The 15,721-nt window shown below is 44.9% G+C and overlaps 1 protein-coding gene across 5 annotated transcripts in view; it reads right to left on the bottom strand.

The window, feature by feature from the left end:
- Window positions 1–15,721, bottom strand: part of TMCO4 (transmembrane and coiled-coil domains 4) — a 231,302-nt gene that overhangs the window by 58,377 nt on the left and 157,204 nt on the right. For all 5 annotated transcript variants that reach the window (XM_030186267.1, XM_030186268.1, XM_030186266.1 and 2 more), the window contains one exon: window positions 2,855–2,972. In XM_030186267.1, the coding sequence (XP_030042127.1) occupies window positions 2,855–2,972 (118 nt within the window). The remainder of the gene's footprint in view (window positions 1–2,854; window positions 2,973–15,721) is intronic.

The raw sequence follows: 15,721 nt of genomic DNA, 5'->3' as shown, positions 1-15,721 counted from the left end.
TCAGCTCAATCCAAAAGAACAGGCTTCATAAGTACAAGCCGTTCTAGCAGAAAACATGAAAACTGGCAGGCAGATCCCCAAAATCTTAGATACAACTAGAATGGAAAGTGGAAGCCTGTAGTCTCTTTCTAGTGCAAGACTGCACTGGCTCCCAATCAAAGAACGTATCAATTTCAAAGCCCAGACTTTAATCTACAAGATAATACACGGAGAATCTCCGAACTATATGATAAATCTGGTCGACCTTCCAGCAAGAAACATGTCTATATCCTCACAAAAGTACCTCTACCTGCACTACCCCAGCTGTAAAGGTCTCAAGTACAAAACGTATTATGGATCCAATTTCTCCGTCCTGGGCAGCCGTCTATGGAACGCTCTCCCTAGACCTATCCGAGCAATCCATGACCACCTACCATTCAGAAAAGCACTAAAAAACCATCTATTCAAACAAGCCTACCCAAAAGACCCAGATTAATCTCATGAACCCATCTACCTTACGACATTGACCCAGAATCTATCTCCCACCTTACCTTCCTCTCTATCACCTGTCTCTACCTATCTATCCATCCATTTACTACCCAACCATCCTTCTATTATGTTATACTTAATTTCCTACTTTACATAACAAAATTCTGTGTTACCTATTACTATGTACGCCGCATTGAGCCTGCTTTGAGTGGGAAAGTGCGGGATATAAATAAATAGTACACAATCATTCTGTGGAAAAGTGCAATGTGACATGATACCAAGGCTCCGTAATTCAACAATACTCACTTATACCTAACAGGAGGTAAGAGGAAGTGGGCTAACATCTGGCGTCACGCATATCTGGGACTTTTTCTCCTGTTCATAAAAAGAGGCATTACAACATTTTCCTAATATTCTTTTAGGGTGGAGTAGCCTAATGATTAGATCAGTGGGCTGAACCGGGTTTGATTCCTGCTGCTGCCTAACGGTCAGCAGCGGGTTGAGATCCTGGGGAACCGGGTTCAATGCCCATCGCTTGCTGCACAGCCATTTCTTAAAACAAATAAACAACCCCCCCCCAGCTTTTTACCCGTTGCAGTAAAAGGGGGTCTTAGCGTGTGTCAAATAAGCTGGGTTGCAAAAGCAACTCATTTGCATGCGATTCTCTTTGGGAATCCCTCTGTATTTCCAAATCAGTAATACAGACGGATTCTTAATGGGGACCTTTGTGCATCTGAATCCAGATAGGGAAGAAATGGTTTGACTGGATTTTTAGTAGGATATTGCTGCAGCTCTCCCTCACTGATGTTTACTCTGCACTTCGAGGTCACCAGTGGGCTCATTTTCGAAAGAGAAGGGCGTCCATCTTTCGACATAAACCGGAAGATGGACGTCCTTCTCCCAGGGAAACCCGATTTTGGACGTCTCCAACTGCAGTCCGTCGCAAAGACGTCCAAAGTTCAAGGGGGCATGTCAGAGGCGTAGCAAAGGCGGGACTTGGGCATGCCTAACACTTGGACGTCTTTGACCTATAATCGAAAAACGCAAGGACGTCCCTGACGAACACTTGGACGTTTTCACCCGGACCTGTTTTTCTTAGGAATAATGCATAAAAAGGTGCCCAAAATGACCAGATGACCACCGGAGAGAATCGGGGATGACCTCCCGGTACTCCCCCTGTGGTCACTTACACCCTCCCACCTTCAAAAAAACAACTTTAAAAATATGTCGTGCCAGCCTCAGATGTCATACTCAGGTCCATGACAGCGCATGCAGGTCCCAGGAGCAGTTTTAGTGGGTACTGCAGAGCACTTCAGACAGGCAGACCCAGGCCCATACCCCACCTACCTGTTACATTTGTGGAGGAAACAGCGAGCCCTCCAAAACCCACCACAAACCCACTGTACCCACATCTAGGTGCCCTCCTTCACCCGTAAGGGATATGGTAGTGGTGTACAGTTGTAGGTAGTGGGTTTTGGGGGGGGGTTGTGAGGAGCTCAGCCCACAAGGTAAGGGAGCTATGTTCCTGGGAGCATTTTATGAAGTCCACTGCAGTGCCCCATAGGGTGCCCGGCTGGTGTCCTGGCATGTCAGGGGGATCAGTGCACTACAAATGCTGGCTCCTCCCACGCCCAAATGGCTTGCATTAGGATGTTTTTGACATGGACTCTTTGGTTTCGAAAATTGCCCAAAGTCAGAAACGTCCATGTCTAGGGACTTCCAAATTTAAGGATTTGGACATCTCTGACAGTATTTTCGAAACAAAAGATGGACGTCCATCTTGTTTCGAAAATCGCAACTTGGACGTCCCTTTCGAAAATGCCCCCCCAGAGCTTCTGGTAAGCCTGGAGGGCATTGCCCAGGCAGAAGCTCTGCAGCGGGTCCTTCTTCTCTTTCAGGAGTGGCAGAGGAGGTGGCTGTGGAGTACTTGGTACGAAGAACTGTCAGGATCGACAGCTCCAGACCTCCCGTTAAAATTCCATGGTAAAGGTAGGGGCTGCTTGTGTACATTGTTCGGAAAATGGCTATGCATTGCTTTGCAAGAACATTTGTATAATAATTAACTTATTATAATACCTTTGCATACGATTTTCATTAGCTGCTACCGTGACAGGAAAAGAGCTTGCAGAACCCTTTTGTGAATGTCTATCTGCATTCCGTGCTTGCTAAACTAGCTAGAACCAGTGCAAAAACCATGCTGCTGGCTCGTTAGGTTTTGTGCATCTGGGCCTAAATGTAAATGTAGTGAAATCTGTTAACTTGACATCCAGTGTAGAAGTAGCTGGCTACATATTTCAGAAATGCAATGACCGATCACATCAACAACTTCCCTGAATGGAAGAGGCAATAAAAATAACCCAAATATTCATTAACATTATTCACAAACCTGCAGTATCCATTAATTATTCGTCCTGCTACAACCCTGGTGAGCGGTTTCCAGTACTTAGCATCTCCTTCTACGGGAGCTCCCAATAGGACAACATCTTCAATGATTCCTTCACAATCTGGAAAAACATTGAACAAGTTATTACATAGGATTCTCCTCACCCTGAAGGCCACATAGGTTTTACCAGTAGGCTCCTGAATCCTCCTCTCATATACAGACAGAACAGAGAACACAATGTTTCTTCTATAAAGTATGATGTATGAATACTGCATAACAAAAACTGTAAGAGTGGAAAAAACACTGATATCCCACGAGGAGTCGCTCAGCGAGAACAAGGAGTGGGAACGGAATTAGGCTCTTCAAAACAGACCAGAGATGCTGGATGAGGATAGTAAATTTTAATGGATGATGACTCAACAAGGTGCCTTCTTCAGGAGTCTGGATATGTGCCATACACAAGCAGCAGAATTCACCACAACCCCAAAGGTCTTTCTAAAGACATAAGTACATAAGTACATAAGTAGTGCCATACTGGGAAAGACCAAAGGTCCATCTAGCCCAGCATCCTGTCACCGACAGTGGCCAATCCAGGTCAAGGGCACCTGGCACGCTCCCCAAACGTAAAAACATTCCAGACAAGTTATACCTAAAAATGCGGAATTTTTCCAAGTCCATTTAATAGCGGTCTATGGACTTGGCCTTTAGGAATCTATCTAACCCCTTTTTAAACTCCGTCAAGCTAACCGCCCGTACCACGTTCTCCGGCAACGAATTCCAGAGTCTAATTACACGTTGGGTGAAGAAAAATTTTCTCCGATTCGTTTTAAATTTACCACACTGTAGCTTCAACTCATGCCCTCTAGTCCTAGTATTTTTGGATAGCGTGAACAGTCGCTTCACATCCACCCGATCCATTCCACTCATTGTTTTATACACTTCTATCATATCTCCCCTCAGCCGTCTCTTCTCCAAGCTGAAAAGCCCTAGCCTTCTCAGCCTCTCTTCATAGGAAAGTCGTCCCATCCCCACTATCATTTTCGTCGCCCTTCGCTGTACCTTTTCCAATTCTACTATATCTTTTTTGAGATACGGAGACCAGTACTGAACACAATACTCCAGGTGCGGAGTATTCTTTTCACAGTTTGTACATTGAGGATTCTATCCTTTGATGCGTATATCCAGACTCCTGAAGAAGGCACCCTGTGTGCCGAAACAGGATACCTTGTTGAGTCATCATCCATTAAAATTTACTATCCTCATCCAGTGTCTCTGGTCTGTTTTGAAGAGCCTGACTCCATTCCCACTCCCTGTTCTCGCTGTACGAATACTGCACATCATTATACAGTTGAAATTAGGTACAGTAGCTACAACCTGCCATAAGAATCCCAACCAAATAAACTTCGGACATTATCATCCAATCAACAAAAGCTTAAAATTGCTGTTTTCCTTCAGGCCCTACCTGTAGACAATGCAAAGAAATTTGCATCAGATTGAAATGCATGGCCAGACTCATTCTAGATTGGTTTATTGCTAGCATCTGGCGTTACCAGAGCTGTCAGTGAATTGTGGCTGTTCTCATTACTTTACAATGGAAGAACCTTTCAATCTCATTGCAAACTCTTGCAGCAATGACACATGGAAGCATTGTTATCGCTGGTTTATTTTAAGCTTGTGCAGTTCTGTCATCCATTATTCTTGTTATTTTTGGAATATTCAATTGAGACTAATAGACTGAGGGAGAAAAAAAAAAAAAAGACAGCCATTCCAGAGCTATGGTGTTTTTCACTGTCTCCAGAAAGGTGGCAAGTAACTGCCTGCACTGAGACAAAGACTGCATGTACCTTTTTTTCTTTAAAATTAATTGATTGGAATTTATTAACTGCCTTTATGAAGAGATTCACCCAAGGTGGTAAACAATAGGTATAGCTTCAAATAAAAACCTTACAATGTGCTAAGCCAGTTGTTCTCAACCCAGTCCTCAGGACACACCTAGCAATTCAGGTATTCAGGATATACACAATGAATATGCATGAGACAGATCTGCATACAGTAGAAGCAGTAAATGCCGGTCTGTCTCATGCATATTCATCGTGGATATCCTGAAACCTAAATAGCTGGATGTGTCCCAAGGACTGCGTTGAGAATCTCTCCCAAGGACTGTGTTGAGAATCTTCCTCTGTAGCCTAGAGGAAGCTGCAGAGTTCCCTCATAGGCTGAAGCCAAAGCCTTCTTGTTGTGCAGCACTGCAAAGCTTGTGGAAAAAGCCACACTAATTAAGTGGAGGAGTGGCCTAGTGGTTAGAACACCAGTCTTTCAATCCAGAGGTGGCCGGTTCAAATCCCACTGCTGCTCCTTGTGATCTTGGGCAAGTCACTTAACCCTCCATTGCCTCAGGTACAAACTTAGATTGTGAGACCTCCAGGGATAGGAAAATACCCAGTGTACACTGAATGTAGCTACTACTGAAAAAGGTTTGAGCAAAATCCAAATAAATAAGTTTCAAGTTTAGGGAAGCCACTGCTTGCTCTGGGATTGGTAGCGTGAAATGATGCTACTAACTGTGTTTCTGCCAGGTACTTGTGGATTAGCCATTGCCGGAAGAAGATACTGGCCTGGATGGACCATTGGTTTGACCCAGTATTTTATTTATTTATTTTTTGTTACATTTGTACCCCGCGCTTTCCCACTCATGGCAGGCTCAATGCGGTAGGCAATGGAGGGTTAAGTGACTTGCCCAGAGTCACAAGGAGCTGCCTGTGCCGGGAATCGAACTCAGTTCCTCAGTTCCCCAGGACCAAAGTCCACCACCCTAACCACTAGGCCACTCCTCCACTGTTGCTACTATTTGAGATTCTACATGGAATGTTGCTATTCCACTAGCAACATTCCATGTAGAAGTCGGCCCTTGCAGATCACCAATGTGGCCGCGCAGGACGTACGTGCAGGACGTCAGACTCACAGAAACAGAAGCCTGCGCAGCCTTCTACATGGAATGTTGCTAGTGGAATAGCAACATTCAAATCTCCAATAGTAGCAACATTCCATGTAGAATCTCCAATAGTATCTATTTTATTTTTGTTATATTTGTACCCTGTGCTTTCCCACTCATGGCAGGCTCAATGCGGTAGGCAATGGAGGGTTAAGTGACTTGCCCAGAGTCACAAGGAGCTGCCTGTGCCGGGAATCGAACTCAGTTCCTCAGTTCCCCAGGACCAAAGTCCACCACCTTAACCACTAGGCCACTCCTCCACTGTTCTTATGTATTCTCTGCTAAGTGTAACAATAGTAAAGTGACCAAATGTGAGCATAACATACAATTGATGAGGTAAACCTGGAGGCAGGCAAATTAAATCCAAGTAATAGTGGAGACATAACAGTTATAAGAATTAAGCACATAAAAGTGATGTGGTTCCTACCACATGAACCTTTTCCTACCCCAACTTAACCTAGTATTTGGTTACTCTGGAGTCTACCAACACCTCTCCGGCACCATGTAAGCCACATTGAGCCTGCAAATAGGTGGGAAAATGTGGGATACAAATGTAACAAATAAATAAACAAAACAGCACAGTAGAACATTCATATAACAGAAATATGGCGAATGTCAGAAGAATAGAAATGATAGATCATAATAGGCACCATGGAAGAATATTCATATAAGAGAGACATGATACTCACGATACAAATGAAACCCCTTTCTCTGCACTTTTTGGGAGTAATTCTATAAAGCAGGCACTAACATTTTAAGTGCCAGTTGGGCGTGTCAATGTTTAGAATAGTAGCATGCATGCATCTAAACGCCATTCTGTAACTACGCACATACCTCCAATAGTGCGTGGAGTCTGCAGTATGGGCAGGGTGTGGGCGAGGAACAAAGTTCCACACGTAACTTATAGAATTCTATAAGTTCTGTGCATATGTTTGGAACATAGGTGCTCACACAGCAGGTCTATGGTTGGCATAAGTGCTTGTGCATCAGCGTATATACACATACGTACCTGGTTATTGCCAGTGGTGTAGCTACGGGGGGGGGGGGCTTCCGGTTTGGCTAGCGAGAGTCCCCAATCCCCGCCAGCTAAGGTGTTTGTCCTGCGCTGGTCTTACATTGCCTAGCGCCACGTCCTGTTTTCAGCACCGTGCACATCATTAAAATGAGCGTTCATGGCGCCGAAAACAGGACAGGGCGCCGGACAATGTGAGACCACCACGGGACAAATGCATTAGCTGGTAGGGATTGGGGACCTCTGCCAGCCAAGGTACCCTCCAGTGTGGTGGTGGTGGTGGTGGTGGTGGTGGGGGGGGGGAGCAGCGGCGGCAGCGAGGCAGAAGTGGCGGCAGGAGGGCAGCAGGCCAAAATGTGCCCTCCACCTTCGGCTCTGGCTCCCCCTCCCATCAAGGTCTGGCTATGCCCATGGTTATTGTACTATTCTAAAAAAGAAAGCAGACACCTACTGCACCAATCTGGCTCCCTCTGGGCACCTATATATAGGTGCAGAGTTACAGAATTACCCATTTTACTTGTAGGGGTTTGCACAAATTTTCAAAGCAAAATTACCTGGATACTTCTGCTTTGATGCTTGCTGAGTCCACACGATCAGTTGCACTTACTTTTAATTTTTTGTTGGGTAGATTTTGGCTGGTAAAGGATGCATAAACATTTGAAAATGTCATCTAAATGTGCACGTTTCCTCCTAAAACCGCACTGGGAACACTTCATTGCAACGTGCAAGAGGGTATGGACTTTTAGCCAAATTCATTGAGGCAATTTTCAGACATCCGAATAGCGCAGGTAAACACATTTTAACTCATATAAACAATTGCTTCAAAAAATTATAGTGCCCTCTCCTGCACAGACTATACACAGTTTGCCATTGCCAGTACGATCTTACGGAAAATCAATTTCATTCCGTTTTCACCAGAGATATTCCACTCAATTCACTGTTGCATTCTGATGAGGAGACCACCTTTCACCAATATAAATTCACCAGTAATAGCCTCTCAAATAAAAGGTTAAATCTCCCAGTGGATCTCTCTCCATTTTCCATGGCCGGCCAGTTCTGTTTATTCAATAATTGTTGCAAAACAACCCATTTCCCTCTCTGAACACACAATACATTAACCTCAGAGGCCAAGTACCGCCAATATAGCTGTTATTAGCATTTATGTGCAGTGCTGTTTTGGGCTTCCTGCCAGGAATGACTTCGAGATTATGTGGCTCTCCTCTCCAGAGAAGGTTTTCAGAGCTACTTCAGCAGGAACCTAAGCTAAGAATCAAATTCAGTTCTCTCATTTGATATACAAAGCTATAACTATTGGGCCATCACACAAGGCCTGGAATCCACTCTTCTTTGGCTCATGACTGGACTCCTTCAATGACGCCCCTAGGCTTCCCCAAAAATGTCTCCCTACTTAAGAACAACGTTCATCTGATTACTGTTTACACATAGGGTTACCGTATTTTATCCCCCAAAGAGGAGGACACATGCCCCGCCCCACCACAAACACCCCTCCCCCTTTCACACCCACCCTGCCCCCTTTCACGCCCTCGCTCCGCCCCATCACATTTCCCCTCCCCCTGTCACACAGCCCGTCAATCCCCTCCCCTTACCGTACTACTGCCCTGGTGGTCTAGTGACCTCTTCCGCCTTCGGGGCAGGAAAGAGCCCCCTCTTTCCTGCCCGGAGCGCTGCCCTACATGCATCCTTCCTGTTGTTCTATCCTTGGAGCCGATTCAAAACGGCCGCCGAGAGTTGAAGTCTCATGAGGTCACGTCAACTCTCGGCGGCCATTTTGAATCAGCGCCGAGATCAGCAACAGGAAGGATGCATGCAGGGCGGGGCTCTTTCCTGCCCCGAAGGCGGAAGAGGTCACTAGACCACCAGGGCAGTAGTAAGTAAGGGGAGGGAGGATAGCAATCTGCCCGTTTGTCCCGCCTACCAGCCTGCCCATTTGTCCAGAAATCCGAACAAACGGGCAGATTGGCAAAACCCGCCCGGTTACCTGGACATGTCCAGGTAAATCCGGACATATGGTAACCCTATTTACACATGAAGACAGATTTTAGATAGATTGTAGAGGTGTGGTAGCCGTGTTAGTCCACTTTTAAAGGTAATCAATAGAAATAAAACATGGAAAAGAAAATAAGATGATACCTTTTTTTATTGGGCATAACTTAATACATTTCTTGATTAGCTTTCGAAGGTTGCCTTTCTTCATTTCCAATCTGATGAAGAAGGGCAACCTTCAAAAGCTAATCAAGAAATGTATTATGTCCAATAAAAAAGGTATCATCTTATTTTCTTTTCCATGTTTTATTTTGTTTTACTTCCATTGATTACAGATAGATTATACAAATTGGAATTAAGCAGTGCAGGTTGGGACATGCCAAATTCCGGAAGTATTTTAGAAAATGATCTGCTGATGTAGGGATAAATATGGATGTGCCAGCTACATGTGGTGGAGCGGTCATTTTACAACTGTCAATGTCTAAAACATGTGCAACAGGGAAGTCTATAACCTTGCGTCTAGAGCTTTGTGCCACTGAATGTCAACGATGCCTTTCATTGGCGTTTTCATCCGTAAGTGGACACTAGGTGCTATTCTATAACGTAGAGCCTAAGTGCATAACTGCAAAGTGGGCATAAACACGGAAGGAGTATGGGCGGATCATGGGCCAGGCACCAAGTAACATGTGTAATTTATCAATCAGTGAAGCAGTGGCGTTCCTAGGTCGGCTGCCACTCGGGGCGGATCGCCGCTGCGCACCTCTCCCCCAGGGCACAGCGGCATCCATCCCCCCACCCCCCCGGTGCAATGACACCCCCCCCCCCCCCCCGGGTGCATTCTTAGCTGTTGGGAGCAGCCGCGCGGCTGCTGGCTCCCTCTGCCCCGGAACCTGTTCCGGGGCAGAGGGAGCAGGGAACCAGCGGAGCCGACAGGCGCGCGGCTGCTTTCTGCACCCCTCCAGCAGCGTGCACCCAGGGCGGACCACCCCCACCGCCCTTGCTACGCCCCTGCAGTTAAGCATATCACTTGGCGCACTTAGTCGTAAGCATCTGCACCTGCCACCAACACGGTGTAAAGCAGAGGTTTTCAACCCAGTCCTTGGGGCATTGAATTTAATGGGGATATCCTGAAAACCCTGACTGGCTGGGTGTGTTCTGAGGACTGGATACCCCTGGTGTAAAGGGTGACGCCTATATCTTGGTGCACCAGTATGGGTTTGCATTATGTGTGCCTAAGTGCCAGCCTCCCCACTGCTGCCCTCCCACCACTGCTGGAGGGTACCTTGGCTCAGCTAAAGAGTTTGTCCCACGCTGGTTTCACATTGCCTGGCGCCCTGTCCTGTTTTCAGCGCCATGCACTCTCGTTTTAATGAAACTGAGCATGCTCCCACTGTAGCTCCTAAATTGAGGCACCAAGCTACAGAACTGCCTCCTAAGTGTCAGTACTTACACATGTATGTTGATACTCCAGTGCACAGACATGAAGCTGCCGACTAATAGACATCTTATGTTGGTAATTTTGGAAACCTACATGTCTACATTCTCCTAGTTAGGTACAGGGCTGTCATTAAACGCTATGGATTTCGGAGGATTAAAAAAAAACCAAACAAACCCCACACACTGAGGAATTAAGGGGCGACCTCTTCTAATCCAGTAAAGTGCAACCAAAAAAGGGCAGTTTTCAAAAACAGATGAGCACAGGAGCATCTGTAAATCCTAATATTGATCTCCGCGTCCATAGATATGAAATAATTGATGTTAACAAGCACTAATTTGCAGTTGTGTGTGTAGCTGACTTACGCCCCTGTTCTGTAAATAGGCTCCTAACTTCACTCGTGTGCCATGGCAAAGGGCTTGGGCGGGGTAGAGGCATTCCCAGAAATTAGGTGCGATGCTATAGAATGCCTGCATTTGCATGCCCAGTGGGCATCAGTTACGTGTGAGCATTTTGCACAAGCTTGGAGCAGGCCAGGGGCGTAGCTACGTGGGGCCACGGGCGCATGGGCCCCTGTAGATTTGGCCCTGGCCCCCTCCTGCCGACGACCCTCTCGACCCCCCCCCAAACCGTCGCCAACCCTCCCCCACTGCCGCCGTCGGGTACCTTTGCTGGCGGGGGACCCCAACCTCGGCCAGCCGAGGTCCTCTCCTCCGGCGCGGCTGCGTTGTTGATCTGCAAGGCTTCGTTCTGTTTCTGTGAGTCTGACGTCCGTGCAGGACGTCAGACTCACAGAAACAGAACGAAGCCTTGTAGATCAGCCAGCAATGCGGCTGCGCTGGAGAAGAGGGCTTCGGTTGTCAGGGGTTGGGGTCCGCCGCCAGCAAAGGTACCCAACGGTGATGGTGACGGCGGGAAGGGGGGGGTCGAAAGGGTTGGCGCTGGGGGGGGGGATCAAAGTTGGTGGTGGCGGCGGTAAAAAATGGCTGGGGGGAGGGTCAGCGGTGCCGGAGGGGGATAAAATGTGCCCCCTGGACCTCCCTCCCGCCGAAGTCTGGCTATGCCCCTGGAGCAGGCATAAGTACTTGCACCCTAAATAAGGCGTGGAACGTGCGCCAAGCTACTCATCTGCAAAGGATGCTCTGCACAAAGGGAGTGTCTTAGCGTAGATCTTAATGGTGCCCTTTTCTGAATCTAACCTAAAGTCTCCAAAACAAATTTAGAGCTCAATAAATTTAACAGCTTGTTTAAAGGCACATAACATTAGAAAAAGCCTAAACAATCATTTCTTGTTTTCATTTTTCTTAAGAAAGTTGGAAGCCCCTGAACACTTGTAGTCACAATAAGCCAATACATACCTGTGCACCACTTAAATACCAATTATTCAATCAACTATGAGTCACAATGAAAGGAGTACAGAAGAAGCATACAAATTCAGAACACAAAGTATAAAATAACACCAATTTCTTTCAAGCTGTGTAATTACATTACATATCACAAGTAAAAATGCCACTCACGTTAACTTCCACTGTTTGACTTAACCTCGTTTTCCATATATTTCTAGTTTAGCAGGCTACCTTCATCTTTCAGGAATTCTAAAAAAGTGAGATACAACCAATGCCGATTGACTATTTACTGGATGACAAATGATCAAACTGGATCTGTAGCAAGGGCTTGATTTTATAAGGGGACACCTATGTGAGAAGTCCAAAATAAGCGCTTATGTTCCTTTATAAAACAGGCATCCATTATTTCTTGCAGATGCTACCCCTGATTTTGACAATTTCAGATCTGAAGTGCTGGAATAAGTCTCTCTCCTGATTCTTATGGAACAATAAGAGGGCTTGAATGCACCTAACCTTGCTGCAGGTGAAGCAAAATGAAAGAGGTCTTGGCCTTCTACATCTCAGGACTTATAATATTTATTTATTTATTTATTTGTTGCATTTGTATCCCACATTTTCCCACCCATTTGCAGGCTCAATGTGGCTTACATTGTTCCATCATGGCGATCGCCATTTCCGGAGTGAGAGATACAAGTGGTATTACATTAGGGATTATGATTGACGTAGTAGATTAAGCAGTCAAGTATAAAGAGTTCATATTCGGAATAAGAGATCAAGTGGTATTGTGTTGAAGTTCATTTGTGGTAGAGTAGACCTTGGTAGTCGAGCATAGAGAGTTGGGTTTTATCCAGTTCAGGCTTGAGTTTCGTTGTCTGGTGTTTAAGATGGATCGTTGTGGTATGCCTTGTTGAAGAGGCTGGTCTTCAGTAATCTCTGGAATTTAGTTAGGTCGCGCATTTTTTCACGGCGAGTGGTAGTGCATTCCATAGCTGTGTGCTTAAGTAGGAGAAGCTGGTGTGTCATCTCCATTAGACCCGCGATTGGAGTCATGGGACAGCAGAGAACAATAACACAGTATAAGCAGGTACTTTCTCTGTCCCTAGAGGGCTCACAATCTCGGTTTTGGTACCTGAGGTAATGGAGGGTTAAGTGACTTGCCCAAGGTGACAAGGAGCTGCAGTGGGAATTAAACCCAGGTTGCTGGGATCAAAGCACACTGCACTAGCCATTAGGCCACTCCTCCACTCCTTATCACCCATCTTCGTAGGAATTCTATATAGTGAACGAATTAGGCGCCAAACGTTTTGCACTACAATGGGAGTTAATGAATGTTAGGCGCCAAAAACAGGGCTGAAACAGCAGTTAGGCACTATTCTATAACTTCGCATTTGACTGTTTTAGCATGTAACTGCAAAGGGGGGGGGGGGTGTTCACATGGGAAGTGCATGGATGGGTCATGGGTGTTATGACTATTTCAGAATATGCTTTATAGAATAGTTGCATTTGTGCACCTAACTTGCTGCAAAGGACTAAAATATAAAACAACATACACATCTAGCTTCTCCTATATAAGCACGCAAATATGGAATGCACTTCCAAACGCCATGAAAACAATGCACGACCTAACAAACTTCAGGAAATCGTTAAAAACCAACCTGTTCATAAAGGCCTACCAGAATGATCCAACCTAAGTACCTGAACCCTGCATCACAATCGAAACTCCTACCAGAACTGGACAAAACTTAACTCTCTCTCCTTGAATACTTAATATACTCTCTCATCTATGATCATTGACCACTCTGTATTTCTCTTACCGGAATTGGCGAACGCCTTTACGGTACTATGTAAGCCACATTGAGCCTGCAAATAGGTGGGAAAAAGTGGGATACAAATGCAACAAATAAATAAATAAATAAATATTAGGTGCTGACATTTACAAAAGCGTAAGTGGCCCCGCCTAAATTTGGCGCATAACCATGGGGACCTGCGCTAGTATTCTACAACAGATTTGGCACCCAACTCTGTTGTTATAGAATAGTAGCTAAGAACCCACTATTTTGGTTCCTAACTTTAGGCGCCATTTATAGAGTGTCCCCTCCCCCCCCCCATGTGTTGCACTCTCAACTGGAAGTGCTTCTATGGAAAACAGAACACCCTATATTGATTTGTCCTTTATGATAAGCTTGGAGCATGAATCAGAAGCTCTTTGGATCGACGCCCTCTTGTTCCAAATACCTGGGGAAGCGGAGAATGGGAGAGAGCATATTACAGAATTGGCAGCGGGTGGAAGTACGCGGCGTAGTAAGATACGTATTAGAAGATGAGGAGATCAACATTTTGGGTTTTGATGCTTTAAAAGATCATTATGGTCTCCCTGCCTCTGACTGGCTTATATATAGGCTGAGCGAGGAGAAGCAGTGAAGTACCACAAGCAAAGATTGCAAGAGGTAAAAGCAAATTTATTTAGTCGTCTCGGTTCCACATGTTGAAAGAACTTGACACAGCCATGTTTTGGCAACAATGCCCGAGTCAGGACCGATAAAATGGGAATCGCACCTTTCTGGGAGGCTTTATGACAGCAATTAAGTATTATGTTGGGAGTGAGGTTACTTAAAACTCCAATGGCCCGTCTGCCTGAAAAGATTGATGATTTGACAGTGCAATCTAGCGTCAATGAATGTTTGTTTGTAAGGCATGTCCGATTGTGAAATGGTGTTTTCTAATACAAAGGCTATCTAGAAAGATGGACTCACAGAATACAATCTAAAGTAGTAATATCTCACACAATATTGAATCCTGCTAAACTCTCTGCATAACCAAATTATATACACTTAGCTGAAGGCTGATTTAGACTCTTAGGCGCAATTTTGTTAGCAGCTGTTCTCCCATAGTAAGGCACAAAGATATACCATGTTATGTTGCGGGTCAGCTCTTTAGTCTCAGCAAGAAGGTATTGAGACACACGCTCCCGATGAAGCCACTGCCGGTGAAACAGATGGCTCCGTTGAGCCTAAAAGTCTAAATCAGTCTTCCGATAAGTGTCTAGTTTATGCAGACTATTATGTGAAATACCAATATTAAGATGCTAAACAATAAGAAGAAGCTTACCAACAGTGTGATATAAGTGAAATTCACAACACATCTGTAGTATGGTTGAAATTTTGTTTTATAATGACTATATGAAATAGTTAAATTGGTGAAGGGTTAATTTATATAAATGCATTAATAAATGAGGAGGGTTTTTTTCAGACCAATGATGGTGGTGTCCTTGTGAGGTTCTTCCATGTGTTCCGTATTAGGAGCCGTGACAGCCACTGAGGACTCTTCCCTCGAAATCACGATATCGGTAATTTGACTGGTTTCGCAGCTAGTTTAACAGGATTCAATATTGTATGAAGATCCCCCTAACATATTTTGCTGGCCGAATCAAATGCTTAAATTGCAGAAAATGGAGGTTATGTCAGTAGAAACTGCTTAGAGGGCAATTAAAAAAACGTTCATGAAAACCTCTGGCTCACAGTTGTATATGAGGAAGCACCATACTATTTGGCTGGGTTACGTTTGCTTTATGTCCTGTCTTGTGAGTTTATATTGGGCAATGCGCATTGATTGGTATTTCCCTCTCCAGCTCAAGCTTCTTGTGAATTTATTTGGCACTCAGTGTTTTTTGTTTTTTTTTATTTTTAACCTCTAGCCTCTGGAAGGCATCTTTCTATAAAAGGTATCAGAAAATATCTGACAGAAGATATGTTTAAATTGGTAGTTCAATTTTTGGTGCTGAGTAAATTGGACTACTGTAATATTGTACAGTTAAGAATATCTAAGCAATTGTCGAGAATTGAGACTATCCAAAATGTGGCTATATGTATGATCTTCTCTTTAAAAAAAATCAGACAGGATAACTCATTCTTTTATTAAACTGCACTGGCTCTCAGTTGAGGCTAGGGTTCTCTTCAAATTAGGATGTTTAGATTTAAGATCACTTCAGGAACAAGTTCTCGGTACATGACATCTCTGATCTGTGTTTCATTAGCTAGAAAACAATATAACATTTGCAGACTGTCCTTACTTTTCCCCCCCC

Source organism: Microcaecilia unicolor, chromosome 13 (genome assembly GCF_901765095.1).
Source record: "Microcaecilia unicolor chromosome 13, aMicUni1.1, whole genome shotgun sequence".
Classification (NCBI taxonomy): domain Eukaryota; kingdom Metazoa; phylum Chordata; class Amphibia; order Gymnophiona; family Siphonopidae; genus Microcaecilia; species Microcaecilia unicolor.
Note: the sequence above shows the minus strand (reverse complement) of the source record. Positions and strands in the feature narration are given on the sequence as shown.